At 39.7% G+C, this 27,760-nt stretch overlaps 1 protein-coding gene across 1 annotated transcript in view; it reads left to right on the top strand.

Moving 5' to 3' along the window:
* The first annotated feature begins 5,478 nt into the window (after positions 1 to 5,478).
* Positions 5,479 to 27,760, top strand: part of RGS7 (regulator of G protein signaling 7) — a 532,876-nt gene continuing 510,594 nt past the window's right edge. The window contains exons 1-2 of the mRNA XM_077167813.1: positions 5,479 to 5,571; positions 6,588 to 6,714. Coding sequence (XP_077023928.1) covers positions 6,637 to 6,714 — 78 coding nt within the window. The 5' untranslated portion in view covers positions 5,479 to 5,571; positions 6,588 to 6,636. The remainder of the gene's footprint in view (positions 5,572 to 6,587; positions 6,715 to 27,760) is intronic.

The raw sequence follows: 27,760 nt of genomic DNA, 5'->3' as shown, positions 1-27,760 counted from the left end.
GATCACTCTGGCTACCACATTGAGGCTAGATGTATATGGAAAAGAATGGAACCAAAGGAAACAATTAGGAGGCCATTGCCCTCATCCAGATAGGAGCTGATGGTGGTTTAGATGAGTATGAGAGTAGAGGAGGTGATGAGAAGTGACCAGATTCTGGATCTATTTGGCAGATAGAGCCAACAGGATTAACTGATTGGATTGGTTGTGAGCTGTGGGAAAAGGGACAAATCTTTGATCTCCTGAATTAGACCGATAACTCCTTGAGAGGAAAATTTACCAATTGTAGTTTTTATGTTTTCTATAAGAACAGAAGAATGTTTCAGACACAATAAATAAATGAATACAAAACAAGTATATGTAAATCGTTCACAATTTGGGTTCCTACACACCTAATGCTTTGCGAAAGTAAGCACTGTTTCCAATATTTCAAAAGTAAAAATGAAATACTCGTTTTCCCCAAGAGAAGAATGTTGAGGCTAAAAATAAAACAATTTTATTTATTTTTTTCTTTTGGACTGGCATTACATTACTTTGATGCAGTAACAGGGCATTCACCTCCTACTCAGAAGTTCTATCCAGTGTGGAAAATGAATGTATTTTATAAACATTTTACAGTTTGATTTGTTTGACAAAAATATTGCAAAGTATAGGGTCTACAAGGAAGTTCTGGGTGACAACGGGAACCACAGCTTTACAAGGTTTTGGAAAGAAACAGAAAAAAGAACCATCATAGCCATGCTTTTAAAACTTATTTACAGTATAAAGGTTTCCAATTAGGTAGGAGGAAGGTACAAAAGAAGATACATTAAAATAATGTTTATATATGCAAAATACACAGTAATACAAACTGTGATTTGCCTACTGAGGTTTAACAATAACAGTGAAAAATGGTGAAATATGCTATTCCTTGCAGTTTTTTTCCCTTGGTATTTGCACGGAAATGGTAATTAGGCATTAACAATCTCGGTTCATGACTGTGCAGAGAGAAAGTTGTGAGTTGGGGTGTGTCTGGAGGAGTGAGTGGTGGGCTGAAGAATGATACAGAGACTCGAATGACGGGCATTTTGGTGGGAGACCCCCGGATATTTTTAAACTTGTACTGTTGCTAGGAGGCAGTTATGCATAATTTTTCATGAGGCTTTAGAGTCACAAAGAGGTATGTTTGAGTCCAGGCTCTGATGTTCAGTCGGTATATGACCATGGTCAAGTTTCTTAACTTGAGCATTGGTTTCTTTACACACCTTACAGTGTACATTTTGTCAGAAATGGAGAGAAAATTTTAATGCATTTGGAGATAGCTGGAAATGTTCCCAACGGGTTTCGGAATTGCTTGTCTTGTGCTTTTGATAGAAACCCTTTCTCCAACTATCTCCACATGCAGATATTCTATCGGTCATTTAAGGACTCGGTTCAAATATCAACTCCTCTTCTGACTCTTGCCTTCCATCACTTCATCTACTTTCCATCTCTCAGGTTTTTACTTGCACGTAGTTATTTGTTTCACAGTTTCGTCTCCCTAAGTCGGATGTGGTGTGGAATAGAGAAAAGGACCTAGAAGACTTGAACTTGAGCTCTGCCAGTCAGTCAATCAGGGGAGTGGAACTCCTGTGAGTAATATGGAATAAAATATGTGCTATAAGAATAAGACTTTCCTTATACAATTGAGGGAGAAGTTGGGGAAGCTATTTTCCAGAAGACACACATTGTAGGATCTAAGAAAAGTCACTATAGACCTCCCCAAAGCCCTTGTCTGAATGGACAAGCCAGAGCTTTCAGGAGTGTCTGAGAAGCCAGGTATATCCAGGTGTTGGAGAGGGACCACGGAAGGGAACTGGTAGAAGAGTCTATGGAAATCTGCTGTCTTTGCATAGCTATTGCTTCTTTTGGTCTACAGCCAGGCTTTTACGGTAGACATGGGTCTAATGGTGGTCAGCAAGACTGGAAATTGGAAGGAATGGCTGGATATGAAGTTGGGGAGAGAACGTAGAAGCTATACCCCTCCAGGATTCCGCATGTGTTACCATGTCAAGCTTCAATGACTTTAGAGAAAAACAGATTCTGTTTCACTTTGTTTCCCAAGTCTTGTACAAAGCTTTTTGGTTATATTCATTACATTTGGCAACCTGTCTGATTTTCTGTTTTCCTACTGTTGTAGGATGTAAAAGAGAAAAGCTTATAACTACATCTTCTGGGTTGCTAGGAAGGATTAAATGAGATAAGTAAGCAATATATTACAAATTTGAAATAGCTTATCAGATTGTTGTTCTTGGAATCATCCATTCATTTAGTTAACGTATGCTGATTGCACATCTCCTGGGGTTCAGGAACTATACAATGCCTGGATGTACAGAGAACTAAATAGATAATACCCCTATTATCATGACGCATACATCCTAGAAGGGAGAGGTGAGAGAACAACTATATATTTATATACCAGGATGTGATAAATGCTGATAAATGCATGGAAAAAAATAAAGTAGGGCAAGAGGACTAGAGAATACTAAGTATTTGCTATTTCATGTTGTAGGCTTTGGGCAGTGCTCTTTGATAAGAGACTTGAAGGATGTGAATGTGGGTGTCATGTGGATCCCTAAAGGAAGAAAGTATCTCACATTACAAGTGCTAAAGTACTTAGGGCATGATCAGGAAAGGGGCCAGTGTAATTGCTATGGCTGGCAAGAGCTAGGGGAAAGTGGGAAGACATGAGGCCAGAGAATAAAAGAAGCCAGATCACACAGGGCCTTACAGGGCATTGTAAAGATTTTCATTTTGCACTGAGTAAAATATTCTTATATATTGACAGAATCAGGCATATGTCTTCAGAGGCTCACTCAGTTTCTCCATAGAGAATAGACATAAGGGTGGAAGCAGAGAGATAGTAAGAAGGCAACTGCAGTAGTCCAGGCGAGAGAAGATGGGGGCTTGGCTACAGAGGAGAGGTGAAGAGGTGGTGAAGGGGCTGGATTCTGCATATATTCTGTAAGCAGAGCCAGCAGAATTTATTTATGAACTAGATTTGGCATTTTAAAGAAAAAGGGGAGGCATGAATGACTACAAGATTTCTGGCTCAAACAGCTGGGAAAATACCATTGACTGAGACTGGATGATGGAGTGGGAATAGATTTAGTGGGATAAGTCAGGAATTTGGTTTTAAATATGTTGAATATGAGACACCAATTAGTTATCCAAATTGGAGATGGTGAGTACACAGTTGACAAACTGAATTTCAGGGGATAGGGCAAGGTTAAACGTGTAGGAATTATTGGTATTTAGGAGACAGCCTGAATGGACTCACCCTCGGGGGTACACATAAATCAAGAGAAGAGGCTCAAAGAGGCACTCCAAAATTTAAGGGTCAAAGAAATGAAGAGGCGCAAGCCAAGAGGCTGAGAAAAAACGGACGGTATTGCAGGAGAAGAAACAAGAGCGAGCCATGTCCTGGTAGTCAAATATAGGAAACTTTTGAGAAGGTGAGTGGGATCAATTTTATTAATTTCTGCTGAAAAGTTAATTAATGTGAAAACTGAGAGCTGACTATTGGTTTAGCAACATGGACGTTACTGCAATATTGAGAAGTATTGTGTCCATGCAGTGGTGGAGATAATAGCCTGAGTGGAAGAGGAAGTTTTTGGTGTAAAGGGTAGAAGAAAATTAGGCTAGTAAGAATAGGGAATAGTGTCAACCGAATTTTTTTTAAGTTGATGCTATTCTACATGGTAAAACTAATTAGCATAATGGGAATGATCCAGTACACAGGCAGTGCTGCACTTTGACAGGACTCCCTATGGTGAGAGAACCTTTTCCTAGAGATGCAAAAGAGAAAGTCTACTCCCCACAGGCAGCTCCCTTTCAAGAAGAAACAGATCAAACTGAGCAAGCATGCCCAGCTATTCTTTTCAAATGTATTACTCTAAGTCAACCGAAATTCCCAGGGGTAGATTGTGCAAGGGGACAGAGAGAGGGGCTGAAGAGCAAGAACGTTAAGGAAACATTCAGTGAAGAAGGTGAAAATAAAGGAAATTTGGCTGAAGAAGATCATGAGTTCCAGATGGCACAATGAAACTGAGAACTGGGGAAGAGTGGGAGATGAATTATACTAAAACGCATGTAAAGTAATTTGAGGATACTAATCTGTCCTGTAATATTTAGAACAGGGGAATAGATATTAGATAAATATTTGTTCCTTGAGTGAAACATGATGGGGACATGTGTAGGGCTGGGGATGGCATTGGTGACATGGCTACTTGTGTTTGGCTTGAAGGGCAGACTTGCTACTCACTAGATGAAGTCTATTCTACTTGGAACCAGAGGGTTTAGAAGGGGTTGGCTTGAGTATCCTCTCCTCTCTACCGCTCTCTTCCCCACACCTGGTCCAGTAGAGGATGGAAACTTACATCAGGTATACTTACCAGCTTCATAACCCAGCTCCTGAGAGATGGAGACACAGGTTTCTTTACTTTTAACCAGGCACAAAAGTGATTGCTCTCTCGTACATGTCTTTCTAATCCTTACAGAAGGACGAGTAGCAGCAACCTGAATAATAATTATGGGGAGTCAGCACTCTAGACCCTCTTTGAAAATTACCGGTTCATGAGAATGGCCAAGAGAAAAGTTCCTCTGAGCACTTTCTGTCAAAGGAAGAAACCAGGTTTTGGGAATGTTCCTTCAGTTTCACAGGTGGCAAGATTTTCACCTCCAGTTGGCAGCCTCCAAATTTGTTTTCTCTGTCTTCAATTTAGCAGGAAGCTGTGAAAGTCTCGGGTTAAAGGGGCTGAATGACTCATCTGGTCCTGACCATCCCTCTCATTCCTAGCTGTCTCATACACCTCTCTTCTGATTATCCAAGCATAACAATAATAAATTATCTGCTTCTCTGGTAACAGTGAACAATCGTGAGGCAGGCGAAGAAACCTGCCGGATGGATGGGGGGTCCGTCCATCCGTCCATCCATCCACCCAGCCATCGCCAAAGCCCATCCTCTCTTTCCGACTTATCCTTGGTATTAAGCTCAGACCTCTATGGCTTTCCGCGGCGCGTAGCCCGGGGCGGGGTTTGCGCGAGCGTGGGCTGCCCGCGCGGGGTGCGGGGGTGCCGCCTCCGGAGGGGCGAGGGGTCGGGGGAGGCCGGGGAGCCCCGGAGGCCCGGGCGGTGTGGCCGCCGCCGAGCCGAGCCCCTCCGAGCCGGCACCCTCGGACGCCCCTTTCCCACGTGACTGTCCCCCCCCAACCCCCCCCGCTTCCCAGTCGCGCGCACGGGCCGGGCGTCTCGCCTCCCGCGCGCGCTCGGCGGGTCCCAGCCCCGGGAGGAGAAGCCGCGGAGCGCCGAGCCGCCTAGGCCGCCCGCGGGAGGGGAGCGGGCGCGAGCGGCGAGCCGCGGGGCGGCCGGGGCGCGGGCGGGCGGCGAGGGCGGCGGGGGCCTCCGCGGGGGAGCCGGGGAGGTGCGGATTCCGCCTCAGCCGAGTGTGATGAAGCGTCCCTGCTTCGCTCCTCCGCTCGCCGCCAGCTGACACCCGCCTGCACCCAGCCCGCCCGCGGGAGGAGACGCCGCGGGGCCGTGACCTTGGCCGCGGAGGTAAATCGGGGAGGCGGGGGGGGGGGGGGAGGAGGGAGCGCACCCTGGAGCCCTGCCTTCCTTCCTCCGCCCCCGATCGACCCCCCCTGGCTCTGCGCCGCGGGAGCGTTTGCGGGTTTAGGGGCGGCCGCCGCCGAGGCTCCGCGCGGGGCTGGGCTGCGGTCGCCGCTCCCAGCGCGCAGTCCGCGGTGCTGAATTGCCGCGCGGGGCACAGGCTCGCCTGCCATTTGCTGCGTCCCTGATAGCCCGGCGAGGGGATCTGGGTTAGGTTGTTCCCCTCTTTGGCTGGTTGCTCTGAGGCTTCTGCAGTTAGGTTTCCAGCGGGAGTGACCCAGGTAACTAACGCAGGGACATGTTCTGGTGCCTTCTTGCAAATCTGAGGTTAGAACATGCCCTGACTTCCCAAGCGGAGCGGGCCGGAGGAGAGGGGCCAGTGGCGGGCTGCTCAGGCAGGGGAAAGTAGGCGAAGCGTACGCTGGCTCTGTGTGGGCGACCCAGGGGGAAAAGAGGAAGAAAATCCATGTGCTGGAGGATGACACGGGGAGTCGGTCTCAGACCGGCTTGCGTGTGGGGACAGTAGTCAGACACCTGAGAGAAAGTCTGCTACCCCAGGGTGTTGCGTTTCCGCCCTTTTGGGGAAACATCATCAAGTGGGAGAGAAGAGAACTCTCGGTAGTGCAGAGATGGTAACGGTGGGTCTTTAAGGTGAGCAGGAAGCATTTTTAAAAATGAGTATCTAGAAAGTGGAGTGAGTTAAACCTTAGCCAAATGACTATTTCTAACTAGAAGATTGTAATTTCTCACAATTCCCTGCAGGCACTGTAGGGGTAAACTGTTTGCTCTCTTTTTTTAGTGTGTATTTAGATCCCCTTCGTTCGGCCAGTCCCAGCACATAAGCATGCTCCCTGGGAGGTGCTGTGAAGGATTAAAATGAATCAAGGGCGTTAACCCCCTCAAGCGTTAACCCCCCCAAGCACTTCCACTTGGGTCTCATTGAAGTCTCTAACTCTTTGCAGGGCAGACTGATAATTCCTGAGACTGCGAGTGGACCGAGTTTGGGGTGACATGGCCCAGGGAAATAATTACGGGCATACCAGCAATGGCGTGGCAGATGAATCACCCAACATGCTGGTATATAGAAAGGTAAGGAAACTTCTGCCTTTCTCGATTTTTACCCCAGATCCAAGTACTTATCAACTCTGAAGCTACCATAAATGCCCCAGATCACCAGTGACCACACGCTGTACTTGAAGATAATCTGCCATTCTCAAGTGACAAATATGTGTAGAAACACAATGAAATAAATGAGGCTAATCATACTTTGGCCTCAGTTCCCTGATGATTTTACATAGATTAATCTGTCATTTGCAATAGCAAATTTGGGCCTTCCTTCGTGTATTTTTGCTTCTTACACTCATGATTTCATAGTATCCATAATAATTTTTAGGAGGTTTTAAAATCTTGCTCCTGAACTTATAGGCTATAATTATCGTAGGAGTTTATTACATTTTAGGAATGAAAATAGACCACTTTGTAGATTTGTGTAGGAGTGAAGATGTTTGTGTGAATGATTTAATGATTTTACTTCTGACTAAACAATTTTAGTTTTTTGATTTAGCTGAAATTGTTTTTTCCTTGTGTTAATTATATGATTTTGCTTATGGGTATTTATGTTCTAGTGCCATATGCCCATTAAATAAAGCTGCATATTCCAGAGGTTTTTTTTTTTTTTTTTGCCACAAACCGATCTGACAGCTGTATACATTTTATTGCAATGCTATCAGCAACAAACTTGTAGACATTGAACTAGTTAATATAGGTGCATCTGCATACTGCCTGTGCTTCAGAGTGGTTGCTTGAGTAACTTCACTCTGGTTGTAATCAACAGTCTTACTAAAATTAAGGAAGCAGTATTCTTTATTTAACTTCTACTTCGATAATTTCTACTGCATTTATACTGGGTTATTTTTCTTAAACATATTGTTTGGAGTGCTTATTGGGCAAGATCTCTTTAGTTCACACCATAAATGGTAAAACAGAAATCATACCTTGAAACTAAGAAAATTATGAAAGCTTTTGATTAGTATGAGTCCATTGACGAATCCAGGATGCGTTAGCATTTGTTCCTTTGCTACCTCTAGCATAATCGGAGCTGATTATGGATAAAAATGAAAACAATGCACTACTTTGACCAGTACTGAGTCAAAACTTTCCTCTGTATGGCCTAAGATATTAAAAATTGTGATTGGTGATAAACGTGATTGAGTGAATAATTATTATTGTTTAAAGAGAAGATGCCTGGGCATCCTGACAGAATGCTAACTGCTTTTTCTCTAGCCTTGTAGACAGCACTGAATTGTTCACCTGTGAATGCAGTTACATGCAGCTGGGAAAACAGAGTATGAAGGAAGAGATAAATTGGGGATTAGTTACCTGTTTTAGTCTTATAGCATTCCAACTAGATGAATCAGGAGAATAATTCATTTGAATCTAAATTATTACTCTTGTACCCTTATATTGATTGAAATAAGTTAATATTTGCCCATTCTATATAGAGTTGGTTCTAAGGAGAAATATTTTGGGGGGCATTTGTGTTTTTAAGTATTTTGTAATATTTTGCATTTAGTATGGCTCTCTATATTGAAAATGGCCAAATGTGAGAATTTTGTATTTTGTCTTATGGGTGTACGCAATGTGAAAAGTTGGACTTTTGGATGTAAAATTATAGTAGTAGACTTTTTTTTCATTAGGTTAAACAACTGTATTGTCTCTCTGTTCTCTGTAAAAGATGAAGGAGCTAATTGATTGGATGTTTAATAGTTATCTTGATTAGAAATAAAGTCAACATGATATCAACTTGTGTGCTGTAAATTCCTGTGTAACATGAAGTTGCTATTAGTGCTACTTGTAAATTTATAGATACGATTTTGGAGAGAGAATCTTTCGGATCTTATGATTTTATTGGTTAAGTTCGTAACTGCTTGTGCTACTGACTTTGGCTTCCTGTTATTATCTCTTTGTTTAGGACTAATGACACATATAATTTATTTTTAGAGAGAGAGTCTCCTGATAAATAATTTTTGGAAAAAATGAACTTGACTCAGTGAGTTTTTACTTATAATTCTTCACTATAGATTGCCTGCCCATCCTTTTATTCTCTGAACATATATTTTATTTTGCATGTGATTTAAGTTATAATGTATAATCAAATGCCACAGAAGTTATATAAAGAAACACGGTGTCTGCTTATCATTTACCACCAGCAAACTAATAGCCCATGTCTCTGTGCAGACATACCATATGACACTGTGGGTTGCCCATGATCATTGTACTCCCGTCATCTGTTATATAGGCTTTATGTTTAATATCTTTTCAGTTGAGACAAAATTTTAATGTGAAGAATGTCAAATTAACTGAGGGGTCTGTAAGTCGAATGCATGCATTAGGATATTTCAGCTGCTCCACCTTCATAAGAGAATAAGCACTGTGCATGAATGCTTATTAATCAGGAAGTCAGTCAAAGATTTAGAAAGAACTGCAGTAGCCACAGTGCAGTGCTCAGAAACAGCCAAGAGAAAGATGGAAAAATTGCTGTTTTATTGCCTCATGCCAATTTTTCACTTCTGCTTCCCTGTTGAAGCACAGTTCTTGAAAGCGTGTTCTGAACCAGAAACAGCATCAGGGGGCTGCTATCGTTTCTTCTCCAACTTCCCCATGCCACGACTCATTTAATGCTCAGGATTCTGAGGGTTTGCACATACTGGACATTTGCAGGCATTATTTCCATTCTATTTTCATTCAACTATGAATGTTTTTTATGAACATTCTTGTGAGGAACAGGAAGCAGTGAATTGTTACAATATTAATTTCCAAGGGCTGCCGAAACAAAATACCACTAACTTGGCGGCTTAAAACAAGAGAAATTCCTTGTTTCACAATTCTGGAGCCTAGAAATCTGAAATCAAGGTGAAATCTGTAGGGGAGACTCCTCCCTTGCCTCTTCTGGCTTCTGGTGTTTGCTGGCAATCCTTGGCATTCATGTCTCCATCATCATTTAGCATTCTCTTCTCTCATGTCTGCTCATGTCAGTGTCCAAATTTCTTCTTATAAGGACACCAGTCATAATTGTTTAGGGTGCATCCCAATCCATTTGGCCTCATCTTAACTAATCACATCATCAAAGATCCTATTTCCAATTAAGGTCACATTCACAGAAGCAGGGAGTAGGACTTGGGATATTTTTTTCTGTGTGTGTGGGGGAGGGCAGTTAACCCGTAACAATTACACAAGTGGAATGAAACAAAAAGACCTGGGATGTGAATTTCTTGTGCTTGTCTGATGCCTCTCTCCATCATGATTATCCTGTGGATTACAAAAGTTTCTGCAAATAATGGAAAAATTCTAGGGCTCTTTTTTTTTCAATAGAGAAGACGGTAATGAATTTACAGATGTTACAATGAATAAAAATATGATCCTCCAGGCAGCATGAGTGAAATGGTAATGGAGGCTACAGGCACTAGTAATGCTAATCAGGGATGGTTCCTGCAAGTCAGGTCTAATGTTCATTAGTTGCTTTTTGGCTTGATATAAGGGGTCTTATAGGCTTAATTTTATGACAGAGATAGATTTTTTAAAAAATCCACCTGGACGAAGTATTTGCTTTACCAGATCTTTGATTTATAAAGCTGCCTTTTAAATAAGCAGGCGGTTTAAATTAGAGTGGATATTTTATAGATGAGGACACCATATATAAGGGCTCATTAAGTTATGTAGCTTGTCCAGTTTTATTCCTGGAGCTTTCTAAGCTCCATTCAAACAGGTCCTTACTAAAGTAATCATCTTCCTTAGGAAGAGACCCAACTAGCTCCAACTTGATTGGAATTCAGAACTGCATCTTGAAGCATTTATAAAGGTGGAAACTCAGAATTAAGGGTATTTTTTGCTTTTGTTTTTGTTTTGGCATGGTTGATGTGGCTCAAACACTGCTCCTTTCCTCAGTCTGCTTTGGGCAGAACCCTCATTCTCCAGGGCAGCAGTGGCTGTGAAGGGCGATTGAGCTAGAACCCAGAGTTCAGGCAGACACACTCCAGATTTGGTGTCTGGCCAGCAGGCTGCTCACTAGACAGCATACATCACTTTTTGTCCAGCAGCTGACATTCCTGCATTTGAAAAACACAATTTCTAGGGCACCTTGGCTCCAGTATTTCAAATGATCTGGAATTTTGTCTTCTCACTGGCAAGAATGCTCAAAATGACCAATAATTTCTGATATTAGTGCAGCAACCATTTATGCTCCAGCTGTCAGGAAAGAAAACAAAAATGTTTCCTTCGTTCATTTTCTCACTGGAATGAATATGATTTTGGAAAGATCAAACCTATCAGGTTTACTTTGTCTCTCACCTCACTTCACCTTTCCTCTGCTCCATTCCATTCTCCTTCCCTTCCCTCCCTTCTTCTCCTCTCTGTTTATCTTCCACTGAGTCATTCTCCTGTCTTTTAATTTCTTTCCTTCTATGTTTTTTTCTATTTAAAATATACCTAAGGGTGAAGATAAATTTTTATTAAGGATACTTATTTATTTGTAAAGGAGAAAATGGTGTCTTTTGAAGAAAAGAGTAGAGATTGGCCTTGTTCAAGTATCAGTTGTGCACAGACACTGGGTAAGGTACTTTTAAATATGATATCATCTTGTGGTAATGACTGAAGGCTCCTGCTTCAGAATTAAGACCGCTCCATTCTTGAAGAGCAAGATGGTACCCCTGGCCTGTCTTACATGGAGGTCGGAAGGAGATATTGTCCCACTAGGAAGATCTCCTGTGTTGATTGGCTTGACTGAGATGCAATTTTAGAAGCCATTTCTGAAGCCAGTCTGTTCTTTAAGAGCATTTGTGCCTGCAAGAGAGGAAAGTGGCTTGATTTCTTCCTCTTTTGAAGAAACTGAACCATACACCCTTACTAGCTTCTTATTGGTGAACCTCAGTGGGTTAACTGACATTTTCTATATTTGATCAGTCGATTTGTCTCTTGAGGATTGGCCAATCTGGTAAAAAATCTTGACGGTGTCGCTATTCTCTCCCTTCAACCCCAACTTGGAAAACAATTTTGACGTTTTTGAACTTTAGTTAACTCGACCTTTCATGGTGCTGCAGCCAAAGTGAAGAATATTTTTAGCTGATAAAGACAAAGGTCCATTAGAAAAGGAAAAACTGTTTCTAAGTAGATAATCTCAAAAGGCTTATATTATTATGATTATCATATTTTCAATGTAATTAATATGATAATATAACATTATCATATATTATCAATGTAATTATAAAATAATTACATATCTAAATAGATAATCTCAAAAAGTTCTAAGTCCTTAGATTTGTAAGTTAAGTAGTTGGATAGAGGACAGGTACCAGGAGAAATGTTTTATCATTTCTGAAAAATTCTTGAAGATTATATATCCTGTAAGTTAGATTATTTGAAAACAACTTTCTGTACCAAAGGATTTTCTCTGCCATAAACATGAATTTGAGTCAGATGAGTTTCCAAAGATTTGTTTGAATCCAGTGCAGACCCATTTTCCCCTGAGTGACACGAATGTTGGCATGTGCCTAGAGATACGACAGGACCATCATTTATGATGTTTCCACCTGGAAATAGAACCATTTTATGAAAAATAATTTAATGATGAATTTTGAATAATAATTAACTTGAGTTCAGAGCAGGAAAGCATTCTATAATTGAGCTCTTTCCTCACCAATTGTTGCTTGTCAGTGCTATTTGTGGGCTTAAGATAAGGATTTATGGTCTGATTTTTATTTCCTTCATTTCCCACCTGCAGCCTCCCTGAATCTAATTGATCAGAGGAAAGTGCAGATGTACAAAAGAGAAGCTATCTAGGGATTTTCTTGCCTCCTAATAGCCTTTGTGGTTCTACCAAGTGATGGAAAAGCAGGGTATTTTTAGGTGGTGTGGGTAATGGAATGTGGTCACCAAAGAGAATAAGGAAATAGTTTGGATTTGAACACTTAGTGACTTAATAAATGGTGTCTCCTTGAAAACAGTAACATAAATAATCAGTCCTTTTACCCCTTTTCATAGCAGGGATAAGGAAGCATGAGAATATCAGGGTTACAGAGACTTCTTAGAAAATATCAATGTAATTATAAAATAATTATAAATGATAAAGTGAGTGCCCCAGTTCCTTAGGAAAAAAAAGGCCCTGCTTCTTGCTGCCGTTTGCCCAAGGCAGTATAAATATTTAACTTACCTTTTAAAAAAAGTCTCCTTCTCTTATTATTATTCAATTAATGAAGGCCTCTAATAGACTATTTTGAACATGACTTCAGCTCATTGAAATTGCCACCTGATTTAGACTAGAAAATATTTTGGGTGAGGGGCCAGTCAAGAAAGATAAGTTGTTTCACTGCCTTCTGAAAAAATGTATAGAAATATGGCAGCTTTTTGAAGTTAGCAGAGTTCTTAAGAAGTCCAGGAAAAAACTCATTTGAGTTCCTTTCTGGTCATTAGCAAATACAAATCTCCTTAAGGAGATAATGTGTAGATGCCTTTTATATGCCAAGCAGGGATGCCAGGTAGGACATCTACATGCCATATTTTTTGATAAAGAGTAAATGGTGAAGATCATATCACCTCATATATGTTTTCTTGGTAGTATAGGGAGGCAGATTCTGTAGAATGCTTTGGTAATACCATTTTTATGACACTTAAAATGGCCTCTCATATTATTTAGCCTTATGTGACTAGTTATGTACCCCAGAAAAGCCATATCTTTTAATCCTGATTCAATCCTGATTAGATCATCTCTGTAGAGATGTGGCATGCCCAGTTGCAGTTGTGACCTTTTGATGAGATTACCTTAAGGAAGATGTGGCACACCCAATTGTGGGGGTGGCCTTTTGGTTAGATGGAGATGTGACTCCACCCACTTAAAGTGGTTTTGATTATTTACTGAAGTCCTTTAAAAGAGGAGACATTTTGGAGAAAGCTCAGAACTGATGTAGATGCTTGGAGAACAGTTGCTTCAGAGCTGATAGAGACATGGATGTTTGGAGATGCTTGGAGTGCCAACAGAGAGAGCAGATGCCTAGACACAGGCAGAGCCCTGCAGATGTCACCATGTGCCTTACCATGAGATGCTAAGCAAGCCAGAACCCAGAGTTGTGTTCTGGAGGAGCTAAGTGAATGAATGTCTACACATGGTTAGAGAGGAAACCACTGACATCAGAATTTGGAAGCAACAGAACCAGGAACAAGAATCAGCAGGTGCCAGCTATGTGCCTTCCCAGCTGACAGAGGTGTTTCAAATGGCATAAGCCTTTCTTGAGTGACCTTTTGTTGGTGCCTAAATTTGGACATTTTCATGGCCTTAGAATTATAAACTTGTAACGTAATACATTCCCTTTGTAAAGCCTTTCGATTTCTGGTATATTGCATTCTGGCAGCATTAGCAAAGTAATACAACTAGGTTCTTCTAGTTTTAAAGAAGCTCCTTGAAATCTCACATAGCTTTGAAATCTGCATGGTTCCTTGGATATCATGTAAACTGAATAAATCCTTAGCATCCAGGAATTTCAGAGCTAAAATAAACCTCAGAATTTGTTTTTCATTTTGTAGATTATCAAATTGAGAATTAAAGAAGTAATGATTTGTGTAAGGTTGTGTGACTCAAATTCAGATCTCTATTTGTCTCGCTAAAGCATCTCTCTCTCTTTCTGAAATAAATGCAACAGGTCTTTGTATCTGCAATTTAGAGTCAATAAGTAATCAACATCCTGGATACTTCAGGGACATCCATGGATTCTTACAGGATGCTTAATCACCTTTTTCCTTTGAACTATGTTAAGCTTTTGTAGCCCCAGGAATTGATAAGATTGGGTACTTACTATGCCCTATTCCATAGTAGTTCTGTTCTTGATTTGATCCTGGCTGAAGGATGAAAATCCAAGACTTGATGCTCCATGCATCATTATCCAATAAACATTTCTGTCATGATGGAAATGTTCCATTTCTGTGCTGTCCAGTATGGCTTCAACTGGCCACGCAGGACAGTTGAATACTTGCAGTGTGGCTAGTGTGATTGAGAAACTGAATTCTAAATTTTATTTGAATTTTTATTAATTTAAATAGCCAGTGGGTTTGTGGTGATTGCATTGGACAACACTGTAATACAGACGGAGGCCTTTGGAAATATAGCATCAAACTCAAGAGAAATAAAATTAAAGAAAATTCCATATTATGTGCTATGTGCCACTTAGCACATAGTATTTGCAAAAAAGTAGAGCTCAACAAATGATCTTTCAAAAGACTGACACAGAATTTCTATGAATTTTTAACGGAAGACCCATGTTTTGATAAGAGGATGGTAGATATCATGATAAATCACATAGACTATCTAATGAGTTTATGGTTGGGGTTTTTTTTTTGTTTTAGTCCTATTGAACAACTTTCAAAGGTCCTAGTAGGGGCACTTATAAAACCTCAGATAATTTGCCAATGTCAAAAGTATTTCAATTTATCTCTACCTTGTAAAAGCTTGGAGATGTTTCATAGCCACTCCAAATTTCCACACAAGACTGAGGAAAACCAGAAGCTTCTGAATAAAAAGAATTTAAAGTCCTTGAATCTTTCTGAGAGTTGCAAATTAGGGTATTTTAAAGTATTTAATATTGAAAGATTTTTAAGCTCAATTCTCTTTTTTCTTTCTCAGAACTTTTAAACAAAGGTGATAACCCATGGAGAATTAGTTGTGATAGAAGAACATAAGTTTCTTGGTCAAAAGACCTGGATGTGAATTTCGCTTCTACCCTTGACTAGTTATGTGAGCTTGGGCATGTTTCTTAACTATTCTTAGTTTCATTTGTCCTTATGGAGTCAACAGAGACCATTTCAAATAATTATTGAAAGGATTAATGACGTATAAGTGAAAGTGCCTGACTCAGTGATTGACAGGTAATGCTAATGGACTCTTTTTGGTAATTGTGGAAATTACCAAGGTTCCTTGCAAGAATAAACTTGCCAAAAGATTTCCTGAAAAGTCTTTCTCTGCTGGCCCAGTCTCCGCCTGGCTGTAGGTCATTCAGAAGCCCAATTGACATGCTTTCTATATTTGGTCATTGCTGGAAGATGTCAAGAACAGTACAAACAAACTAAATGACTTTTTTTGGCCACATAAAGCTTTTGACGTCAGACAAACCAGTTTTTTAGAAAGTTTTTCTCTAGTGCAGAAAATTATGGAAATTTTTGCTTAATGCTTAAAATGATGTATACTAAAGCATTTTGAAGAGTAAGTGCCACATTATAGCTACCACATTATTACTAATATTTCTGTCTCTGAACTTTTTTAAGTATATTTCCTCTTGGAATCAATGTCATTGTCATTTGCTCTGAATTTTATTCTCAGCATTTGTTTTTAGATTTTTGATTTATTGTCAGAAGAGTTGCCATTTATTGAGTGCTAAGTATGTGTTGAGTGCTTTACCTGTTTTCCTTAAAATATTATTGCATGTTGACTGTTAGTATCCTATTTTTCCAATAAGGAAGCTGAAAACTCATTAACGTTTATTAAGTGATGACCAAGAACTCTCAGGAGTTAGTAGCAGAGCTGGCAAGTTCCATGCCAGGCTAGAGATACCAAGTTTTCACTGCTGTTTTCCCAGCGCCTCAAACAATGGCACATAGTATGGGTTCCTGAATATTGGTTCCATAAACACATGAATGGGAGAATGAATGAATATCTGGGCCAAAGATCCTGCTTTTATCTCGTTACTGTGTTGCTGTCTAGATAAATTAGTGAATAGACACACTCAGAATTCGATTCTGTTCAGTACATATTCATTGTATATATATCACAGCCTGAAGCACTGTGAAAAGGCATTTTTGATAAAGGTGTTGTCAAGAGTGGCATGGTCTTACCCTCACTGAACTTATTTTATGGTTGAAAGGACAGATGTCAAACAACTAATCAAAGAATGACTAGCACCATGAAAGGGGAAGAAGTGGGTAATATGAATATTTACTTACTTTTGGTCATCTGGCTACTAAAAGAAATATTGCATTCATCTGTATCTTCTATTTGCAGTTCTGAGTACCTAGCCCTGTGCCTAGTAAGTGCTCAATAAATGAACTAAATTTAGCTAGACTGATACTGAAATTCCCCAGGGCTTTAATGAGATAAAGGAGGAATCAGTGCTGATCTTACTGCCTAGAAAACAAACAAAATGCTTCCTTCCACAGGCTCACAATAACTCAGGGCTGATGAGGCTTTCTGAAGCTAGCAAGAAAAGGGAAACAGATACTGCTGTAATTAGAGAAGTAGAGTGTACTTTTTAAGCTTGAGGCTTTGCAGTCAGACTGTCTGGGTTAAAATTCACTTAATGCTTATTAACTTAAGTGATAGGATAAGCAGTCTCAAATATCTTAAAGAATCTTGTAAATGTTTAAAAAATAGCCTAGAATCTGAAAATTAGAGCTTTTAAGTGTTTCTTTGGTTTTGGTTTGGCCCCCCTACTCTTTTTTTCCCCAATGCATTTCATTTTGGGCAGTGTTACTGAATATGGAGAATTCACTCTATTCTTAGAGTAAGAGGAGAGATCTATTCAATTAGAAGCGTAAAAGTTTAGTGTTCATTTAGATTAGTGTAGAAGGATAATGCTAAATGGATCTTTCCTTTCATTTAACTGTTGATCTTATGCAGTTATTTATACTTTTTATAATATTTATTTTAACTGATGTGAAGTGCCTTAATATTAAGAGTTTTGGCATACATCATTTGGGATGGGTGTTTTAATGGTTGCAGTCAAAAAGTTTATCTTTTGGAGATGGTTTCCAACTCTCCTCATTAAATGGCATTGTACTTCATCCTTAAAACTTGTGTGATGTCAATGTTTTGAAAGTTTATTATGAACAAATTAATTTACTCACGCCATACTGATATGTTTGACTCAAAGCTCCTTGTCACTTTGTGTAATTGTGTTGAACCACTCTGTCCTTGGTATTTCCTTTCCTCTTCTTCTGGGCACTAGCTCTCAGCATAGCACTGTTCTCACCTAGGTGCATGGCCACTAGAGTATAGACAGATTGCATTTCTCAGCCTCCCAAGCAGCTAGGCATGGCCATGTGACATTTTATGGCCAATGGGCTGTAAGCAGAAATGATGCGCATAATTTCTGGGAACTGTACTTAAAGGAAGGGGATGTACCTTTCTCTTTTCCTTTTCTCATTCCTCCTGGTTGGCATGCAGACATCTTGGCCATGAGGTGGACACTGGGAGTTGAAGATGGCAGAAAAGCAAAAGTGAATGAAACTGAGTCCCTGAGTATTGTAGAGTCACCATACCAGCCTGACCTGCATACACAGATGTTTATGCTGGAGAAAAATTAACGTATGTCTTCTTTAAGCTATTGTAATTTGGATTTTCTGCTACTTGCAACCAGACTGGATTCTAATGAATTCAGCAATTATATACAATGGCTTTTATTTTTCTATCTGTAAGATATTAATAGGACTCAAGTTTTATTTGAAATATACAGTCTTTGTTCTATTTTAAGAATAATCTGTTTGGTCTATGGGAATAAGTCTAGTTTATTTTAAATAGCTTAAATTTTTTGCATATGGTTCGATTTAATTTAGCAAATATTTATTGTGCAAAGTAATTTGCCAGAAGTGTCAGGGGCTAAAAAAAAAAATCAGTGATGATGACAATATATTCTTTATCAGAGCACTTTATGATTCCAAGATGGAGGATCAACAAATATTTTCCAGTATAACATCTCATTTAATTTTTATAATGCTCTCATAAAATTGACAGTGTATTCATTTTTTAAAAAATATTTAAAATTTTTCCTATAAGAAAGTGAGACCTAGAAAATTGTCATTTGCCCATGGTTACAGAATCACAATGCAAATAAAAATTCTCTGATCAAAGGAAAAGGGGAGTTTCTGGGATAAGCCAAAGATGTTTGGTTCCAAAGCAAAATACACCTTCGTGTTAAGAAGATGCTGTTGAAAATTAACCAAAAAAAAAAAAACACACGGGTGATAAATCATTCAATCCTGTCCAGGGGGTTTGGCCAAAGCAATATGTTTACTTGGGTTTCTGTGCTTTAGAGATTGTTTTCCTTGTTCTCGCTCCTCTCCCCCTCTCCCAGTCCCAGTCATTCTGGGACTGAATATTTGAAATGATTGCGTATGTGTGGTGGAAGTATGTCCGCGACTTCTCACTCAGCTCAGGGCCTGGCTGCCGTCCCGTGCCTTGCCTCGCTGGTGCAACGAAGAGCTCCCGGGTCGACGGGCCCAGGCGCCGCGCTCCTCCCGCTCGGCGGCCTCCGGTCCGCTCCAGGCAGCGGGTCTCCGGCCCGACCCCGCCTGCAGACGTCCGGCAGGACCCACCATGGGCCCCAGGGCGGCGAGCCGCGCGGAGGACACAGGTAGAGGGGCTGCGCTCCGAAAGGAAACGCTGACCCAGAAAGAAAAGGAACTGGCCTCGGGACCGCACGACGCCTCAGCTGTTCGGCAGACCGACACACCAGGAGGCCCAACCGGCGAGAGCCGGGCCGGAGAGAGAGAGAGAGATAGACGCAGACAGACTAACCTTGGTGAAGACACGAGTCCGGAACACGCGGCGGTTGTGAGCACAGACTTTTACTGGAGCTAAACTTGCATTCTTTGTAACAGGTTCCGCGCGGGCTAAAATACCCCACGGGGGAGCAACCTCTATGCGGCCGTCAGGTACAACTCCCTGCGGGTCGTCTCCACCCACCCTGTCCGGGTAACCTCTTATATACTGTGCCCAAACCCAATAGGTTAGTGCCACGTATACAGAGGTGATTGGTAGACAGGGCAGGCGGGCGCGTACGTCATACGCGGAGGCAGGATGCGGGCGCCATCTTGGCTCACTCGATGGGCGGGGGGAACTCTAGGGCAGGCTGCGGCGTGTCCACTAGGCCCGACCCGGGAGGCGGCTCTCCACAGAAGTACGCTCTTTAGATATATATTTTTTGAGACATATGTAGTCATGCAGTTGGGTAGGGCTCAGAAAGGCTTAGTACTGAACAGGGTCTTAAAAGTATACCTCTGAGAAGTTGGACCCTCTGTCACGTTTCCTTTCTTAGTTCTACCAGGACAAGTGGTCCCAAAGCTAACGTGATGTGCCTTCAAAATGCTTCGGTCTCGAGTCCTCAGATATCTTGGAAAAGTAGTCTGGTTTGAGGATCTTGCTTTTTGTACCACTGATCTTTGTCAAAAATATTGGATGCTAAAAAAAAAAAAAAGAGTAAAGAAGAAAAAACTCAGCCATCATTCCATTATTCTAAGATTAACAACTGCAAAATATTTGGTTGGTTCTTTTGTGTATGTGTGTGTGTGTGTGTATGTATACATCCGTGGTGTACTGGAGTCAGGCTTGCATATCTCTTCCTAACTCTTTGTTCAGTGATGCCATATTGGTAGTTTGAAATTGGCCACAGTAGGAATATTTACCTTATGAATATTGATTGGCAAATACTACAAACCAGGGCGTCTCCTTCTCCTCCCACAGAACTGGTTGCATTTACAAGCACAGCACTCTCTGTGTATGTTTGCGCACGTGTGTGCATGTGTGTATGTGGGTGGTAGATGGAATTATGTAACCCAATTTAGACACGTTCTTAATCTTAATTCACATTATTGTAGGTGGAAAATCACTGTAAATAGAGTCTTTTGAAGGTGTTTTCTTTTTTAAAGTTACGGGTGGCCTGACTGAATGAGGCTGAGCCGTAATCCAAAGTACTGGAGATTTTAGTAAGATAAAGAAACCAGAAGACAAAGTGACAGGAAGCCAAGGGGAGGGACCAGAAACTGGAAATCAGCAAAAGCCTGGAAGACGAAGGAGAGGCCATCGCAATGTGATGGGAAAGAAGAGGATATTGCCATGTGATGGGCCAGCCAAGGAACCCAAGACTTGCTGTCCATCGAGAATGCTACCCACCTGGAAGGAAGCAAGCCTTCTAGCCTCTAAATCGTGAGCCAATAAATTGCTGTTGTTAAACCAAAACCTCTGTGGTAATTTTTAGATCAGCTCAGGAAAATTGAGATGATGTGTATAGTATGTGCTTTCTTATTTTTTTCTTTTGAGGTTTTTTAAGATCAGGATCTATGTTTCCTCTTTGTGTCACTATTGAACCTAACAAATTACCTAGCAGAGTTAGTGGACATTTAATAGGTGTTGGACAGATGATGGGTGATCAAAGGAAAGAAGGTTTAGAATTGTGGTTAAAAATGTAGAAAATATTCAATACATTTGTTAACTAATATTAATAATTATTTAACTAATATTAATAATAAGTGTTTCCTAAAACCAAGACAAAATGGCAGTTTTACAGCTTGTAATATAATTTGTTGAGTTTATAGGAATTGTATTTGCTGCAATTCCAGGAGATTTAAAGTCCTTACAGTCCGAGCAGACTAAAAATTACGTTGAACTAATCTGAAGTCTCTTGTACTGGTCCTGACATTGCTAGTTATTTCTAGTTGGTTGATCTTGTACAATCTGCTTATCTTAAATCCTAAATTTGTGAAATGCATGTATATCTGCATGAGTGGTTGGGGTATAGTTGTGAAGATGATTTCCAAGCAGTCTTAAGTTTTCAAGATATCATTTAGTGCTCTGGAATAGCTTCCTGAAATACCCTAGAGCCTGAGAAATTAATTCTTCTCCCAAGGTTACAGACATCCCCTTACACGTGAGATCAGTCCTTAGTTTCTTGCTGTGTCATTTTAATTTTATTTGGTTTTAGTCTTACTTATTAGTGTGGAGATTGGAACAATCAATGTGCAGTAAATTAATTGCCCCATGGATATTTTTGATTGTTTGGAACATTAAATTGGCAGAACCCAGTGCCCCTGCCTGCTGATTGTTAATGACTCCTAATATGTCATAATTTAATAATACTTGTGGAAATGAATGTTTGCTTTATTTTGTACTTGCAGTATTAAAGAGTCTTCATGCCATTCAACAGATGATTTATGAAGTGATTCTATAACTGGAACTACTGGTATGCCCTTTTAGTGCAATTTCCTCTTCTACAAAAACATCAAATGGTCATAGCATTCAAAGGAAGCTGAAAAAATCCATATTTTCTTACATTACTTTGAAAAAAAAACTACAGTATGGAAAGAGTTTTATATAGAGTAGGCACTGCTGTTTTGGGGAGGAATGCTCAATTTGCTGGGTAGCCGCTCCCCACTTACTGTGTGCTCAGATTGATTGAATAGTTGAGTTAACAATCTGGGAGAGAGAAAAAGAGAATTGGTGCATATTATCTGGGGATCTAGTAACTGAATGGAATTCACAGGGAAAGGACTGCCCTGCAGTATAAAGAAGAGCTTTCTAACTATAACAGCAGCTGTTCAGCTGGAGAATGGGCCCCTGCAAGAGGGCAGGTTTTCTGTCCTGAGAGGTGAACCAGCTCAAAGAGACTGATCATTTGGGGGAATGTCACTGAGATGATTAAAGCATCTCATGTTCTAGGATGACCTTGAGGACCCAGCCAAGCCTGCAACTCTAATGCTGGGGCTCTCCCATCTCCATTTCCCTCCAGCAACATAAAAGCACAAATCTAAGGATGAGTTCTACTATTACAATGACTGCTTTTGAAATATGTAGAAACTTTTAATTACTGTTTAAAGGGAAACGATTTTTAACTCCTTAACCATCAGTTTTATAACTTAAGTCATGAAGCTGAGAATTCTCAAAGGCTTTTACTGTTTTTTTCCACATTCTAGATGAAATATTAGATTGCTTACTTAACTTAATTTTGGGGAACAAAACACTTTTGTAGGGTATAGATACATATTTCACTGACTTATTTCATAGGTATCAGATTTCTGAAGAATTCTTTTGTGGGTGTGATTTTTGTTTTGTTTAAACATTGTAGAACCTAACAGTGGTCATGAAATTGCAATGTCATGTTTGCTATTTATGTAGAAGTAATCTAACCTTTACAAAATAATACATTAAAACAGAAAAATACCAAGGAGTATTTTTCTAAAGAAAAGATGGGAAAATTAAAATGCAAAATAAATAGAAAATTCAGGTACTAGTTAAGACATTTAAAATTCAAACTGGTCTTTTAATGATCTGGCTAATAGGTCATTGTATATATGCAAAATGCTTTTGATGTCTTTCCTTAAACCAAGAAAATATAATAAATACCTTTAAATCACTATTAAATTATTGAGATTTAATAAATGAAATTATGACAATGAGGGATAGTAAAAGGTTGTCTTATCTTAAACCACATTTAAACTGTGCTTTGGACTTTACAAAGGGCTTTTACAATATTATTTCTTTTTAGACCTTACAGTAATCTTTTGGAGATTATTATCCTCATTGTATACAGTAAAGGAGAGACCTCAGTCTCAGACTTAGCCAAGATTTTTTATCTAAAGGACACGAACCTAGGTTTTCTTATTTACAATGTAGGGCCTGTTCTTCCAACCCGTGTCTCTTCTTACCCCCCTGCTGCCTAGTAGTTGTTTTGACTGCATCAGTTGTAATGGATTCGAAGTAAAGGTTGTAATGACCCAGATGAGACACATTCAGCTCCCTCTACATTTTCCATCTCAAATTTCCACATATGCGGAAACAGACTTTGTTGTTACTCTCACCTTAATAACCCCATCTTATCAATTTAATACTTTTCTATCAAAAACCAGTAGTCTAGCAGAACTCGAAGGGATACTGGCAGAGAAAGCTAAGAGAGATGGATGACAATGTTGTAATAGTCGATGCCTTTAAGGAGAGCTTAGGTTTGCCTCTCTCTTGATCTATTTTAGAGTTTCTTTCTAAACTTCAACAACTGAATTTTCTCTCTGTGAAAGACCTTTTGAAACAAAATAAAACCTTGTATTTGTTATCCTCTTCCCCGCAGGTGGGAGCGAATGAAGACAGAGTTGAGAGGGCACCCACACATCACTGTTAATCATTTTGGAATAAAACTGTCCATTCCTTGCAGGAGGCAGTGAAAGCAAAGGCTGTTTGGGGAAACAGGGCTGCCTATTGCATTCCTGTAATTTCAGAACCCTCATATATAGTTCAGAAGATAAAATTTTATTTTTTCTTACTACTTTTCATGTCCATTTGTGTGGTGAGGTAAGAGGCATTCTTTTATTAGCATTACAACTAAAGTCTCCAAGGGAGGTAGGGCCACCTATAGATTTCTGCTTCTGGTTTGCTTACAGGTATGCAATTGGGAGACATGAAAAAAAATCAAGTTTTCATGAACAGTGATCCACAGCTAATTAGGTTTTCTCTAAAAAGGAGATGTTTTACTATTTGAGTTATTTCACATCTTAAGAGTATGAAGGGACCATGGACGTCATCCTACTCACTCCTTCTCCCTAGCTAATGCCAGAATTTTCTCCCCTCTGGGTGAACTCGTTTAGTGGAAAACAGTCCACATCTTCAGGAGGAAGTCATAGTTGGGCAGCGCAAGTCATTATAAATTAGTTCATTATATTAATCTAAAATCAATTTTTCAAACAATCTTTCCTATATAGGGTCCTGGTTTACATCACTGGATTTATGCAGGTTATCTAAACCTTCTTTCAGGGGAACATTTCATCTTTCAAAAACATCAATCATGGCTTCCCCAAGCTTTCTCTTTTTCAGGGTGAATGTTTCTATTTCATTTAACCATGTCTCAGATGATGTGGTTTTCAGGTCCATTACCCTCCTTGTTGGAATCCTCTGCACATGCTCTGATTGGCTGACGCCTTGTTTAACTTCAGTCCTGTGCTTACAATTTGCATCACTATTCCTCATATGATTACTGTTTCAAAGCTACGTAGTACTCATTGGAGTGAATACTTAAGAAATCAACTGCATAAAAACATAAGGACTAGAATGGAGGCTGAGGGTACAGTGGGTGCAAGAAAGATTTGGCAATGAACATGACCCAAGAAGAACTGTAGAGGTTAGATTGTCCCCTTAGTCCACTATAATTTTAACATCTCTGAGCCAACAGAACTCCTCCTCTATCCACTGAACTCCTCCAGTGTTTTATTGATATTTCTTTCATGACATGATAATTTTTCATCTCTGCCACCTCATAAATCTTTGTACCGTGAATGAATGAACAATTACCTTATGACTCCCTAACTTGGGATATATAAATATGATCTGTATTGCTCATTTCATTCCTTTGTAAAATATCACTGGCCAAATTTCTATCTGGCTAATACAGTTGCCCAGAGCTCTACTGCTAAATAGCTGCATTTTTGCATCTCTCCTGTTAGGAAGAATATGGATTAGGTGAAGCTAGTAAATAAATACAGAATAAAATAACAAAAATGGTTGCTAGATCCCAGTCGAAAATTTAGTTTCAAACATATAAAAGTGAATAAATAATAATAGCAGTATCAATAACAACATAGCTAAAATGTATTGTTCCTTTACCTTACATGACACATTTTGCTAAGCATTTTACATGTACCATACAATTTAGTCCTCATACTGCTCACAGATTCAGCAAAATTAAGGAACATGTCCAAGGCTAAACTGCATGTAAAAGATCCTCGACTCAAACCCTTTAAAAAAAAACCCATTCTCTCCACACACTTATTATATCCTTATAATATAATTAGGCTGTACATTTAGTAGATGTTCAATAAATTTTTATCATCATTCTTTCTCTCTCAACATGCAGCTAGGAGCTTTTGCAGTCTTAGCTGTGAGTTTCAATTCAATAAAGAAAATCACAGTGGATGAGTGAATAGTCAATCCATGATAATGCCCTGTCTTTTAAATTAAACTCTTTCTCTCATTTTTAATAGAGAGGATCTGAAGTTGACAGTTGAATAGTGTGCATCTTTAGTTGGTTTTTGACATCTGCTAAAGAAAACAGTTTAAAAAAAATAGAAGGACAAATCCACTGAACAAGAGGACATCTGATATAGAAATCAGAAAATAAACAGTAGTCAGAGATAGATCAGTGAAAAAATTTGATGCATGAAAATAGAAACTGGGTTTTGTTTATGGCGTGGGAAATGTGCCTTTAGATTTCAGAGTGAAATACAATTCCAGTAAGCAAGTTCTATTGTAGTTATGGCTTGACTAGCATAGAGTACAGTAGCCCGCTTACTACCTGGTTTTTGAACAATGTATTTCTATTATTGCATGACTGTTTTCAGAAGCTTTTATTTATCAGCTCTCTTACACATCCTGAGCTTCTAATGAAATACTCTAGGTATTTTTCATAAGAGCTGCTATATTGTGGAACCTTCATCCAGATCTATTTCGGTGATTATTTAGACCAAAATGTTGGTCTTATATTTAAATCTGTTTAATTGCATTTTATTAAATTCAGTTCAACTTTTCAGCATGTTGGAGCATTTCATCTGCTAGAACATTTGGTATATTACCTTTCGCTGTCAGATTTATAATGTGTCACTTAAAGCAGATCACATCAGTGGAGAGACCTGCAGAACCTCATGTGAGTTAGAAACTTGTCACCAAATTTTTATTGACCTATTCATCGGCATTTTTTGGTGTACAGCTGTAAAGCCTAATTATAAACTGTCATGTATCTTTTTGTAATGACATCTCATCTACCAGGAGCACACGTGAAACTTAATCAAGTATCTTCTAAGATTCACTTATGTCCCTAGAACTAAAGAATATCTTCCCTATGGCACCATGTGGCCCTGCAATTAGGGACCCATGGGAACCTACTTCTTAAGTGGTGGTTATTGATGCTTTAGCTGCCTGATGCTCATTATTGAATAATATCAAAGGGGACATATGGTATGCTGATATCACCAAGTCCTGTGTGGAAGATTAGCTCCTCATTGCTTTATCACAAACATTAAGTCTGCCGAAAACTATCTTGGAAAGGATGATGCTGAAAGGAGACAGGTCTTTGACCATTAGTGATGACCATTCCATCTGTGAAGAGCTACAAGTTTCAGTAACTGGGTCCTTAAGCATTTGGACATTTAAAATTCCTTAAGAAACTGAGTGCACCTTGCATATCTTCTGATCTTCATTGACAGAATGGTTTCCCTCCCTTCCAAACATGCTTTTCTCTCTTTTCTAATGGTAGTATCTTTGCATCCTGTTGCGGTAAATTTAGGAAAGTCGAGAGCCCCAAAGTTCATGAGTGAGAAAGAAGGAATGGCTGCTAGTAGCATTTTACAGAAAGAAAAGGTTTTTTATTAGATGAAAGTATACCAAGTCTATAGCAAATCCTTTCCATCCCTTATGTTGCCCATAAAAGGAAACAAGAGAAAACATTGTTTATGAACGTAAGTGGTGATGACTTCTGTTTCACATTTATTGTTGATTGTAGGTGGGTTTGAGCATAGATGTTCTGGAAGAAGAAAAAAAATCCTGCTATCCCTGTTAAACTGCTTGCTTGAGCATCAGTTTTGTTTCTGAAATGTTTCTACAATTGAAGCCATCCTACTGTAAACTTGTTTTTGGGTAGCTAACCAAAGGTAAGAGATATTTTAGGAAATGTTCATATGGAGACCCAGGGTTTGATCAACTGAGAGTTACAAGTAAACAGTGTGTGGTATTAAAACAAGCAGCCTGGCAGTAGCTAAGCCTGTGAGATGATTGAGAGCGTAGAGCTGCAAACCACCGTGCAGGTTCGTTATGGGGCAGATGGAAATTTGAGGTGAGAGCCAGCAAAAAGTTTGAAACTCAGATGGATTAACCTAATCTCAAAGTGCCAGCCCTCTGAGTGTGATAACATGAGCCCAACCTGGCACAAGGACTTGATTTACAACATCTTCGAACAGATACTAATCATAGGCTACATGTGAACCTGGGCCTGTAATTTCTGGTAGGTATGAACTTTACCATGGCTGAAGTCGGTGAGTGAGCAGTGATCGTTTCCAAAGCTCCGAGTCACACAGTGTTGGAGATAGAATGGATCAGGTAGTCTAAAACCTTTATTTTGCATTTTAACATTTTACATTTATTTATTTATTTTTAAATTTTTTTGGCATGGGCAATCCCCAGGAATCGAGCCCGGGTCTCCGTCATGGCAGGTGAGAATTCTGCCATTGAGCCACCATTGCACCGCCCTGCATTTATTTTTAATATGAGTACATAAATATTCCTAGAGACTAAGTGATTTGTCCAAGTTTGCTAGATAGCTCAAGACTAGAACCCAGATCTCCTCATTCCAAAACCATT

This window comes from Tamandua tetradactyla, chromosome 7 (assembly GCF_023851605.1).
Source record: "Tamandua tetradactyla isolate mTamTet1 chromosome 7, mTamTet1.pri, whole genome shotgun sequence".
Classification (NCBI taxonomy): Eukaryota; Metazoa; Chordata; class Mammalia; order Pilosa; family Myrmecophagidae; genus Tamandua; species Tamandua tetradactyla.
This window is presented reverse-complemented; position numbering and strand designations above follow the sequence as displayed.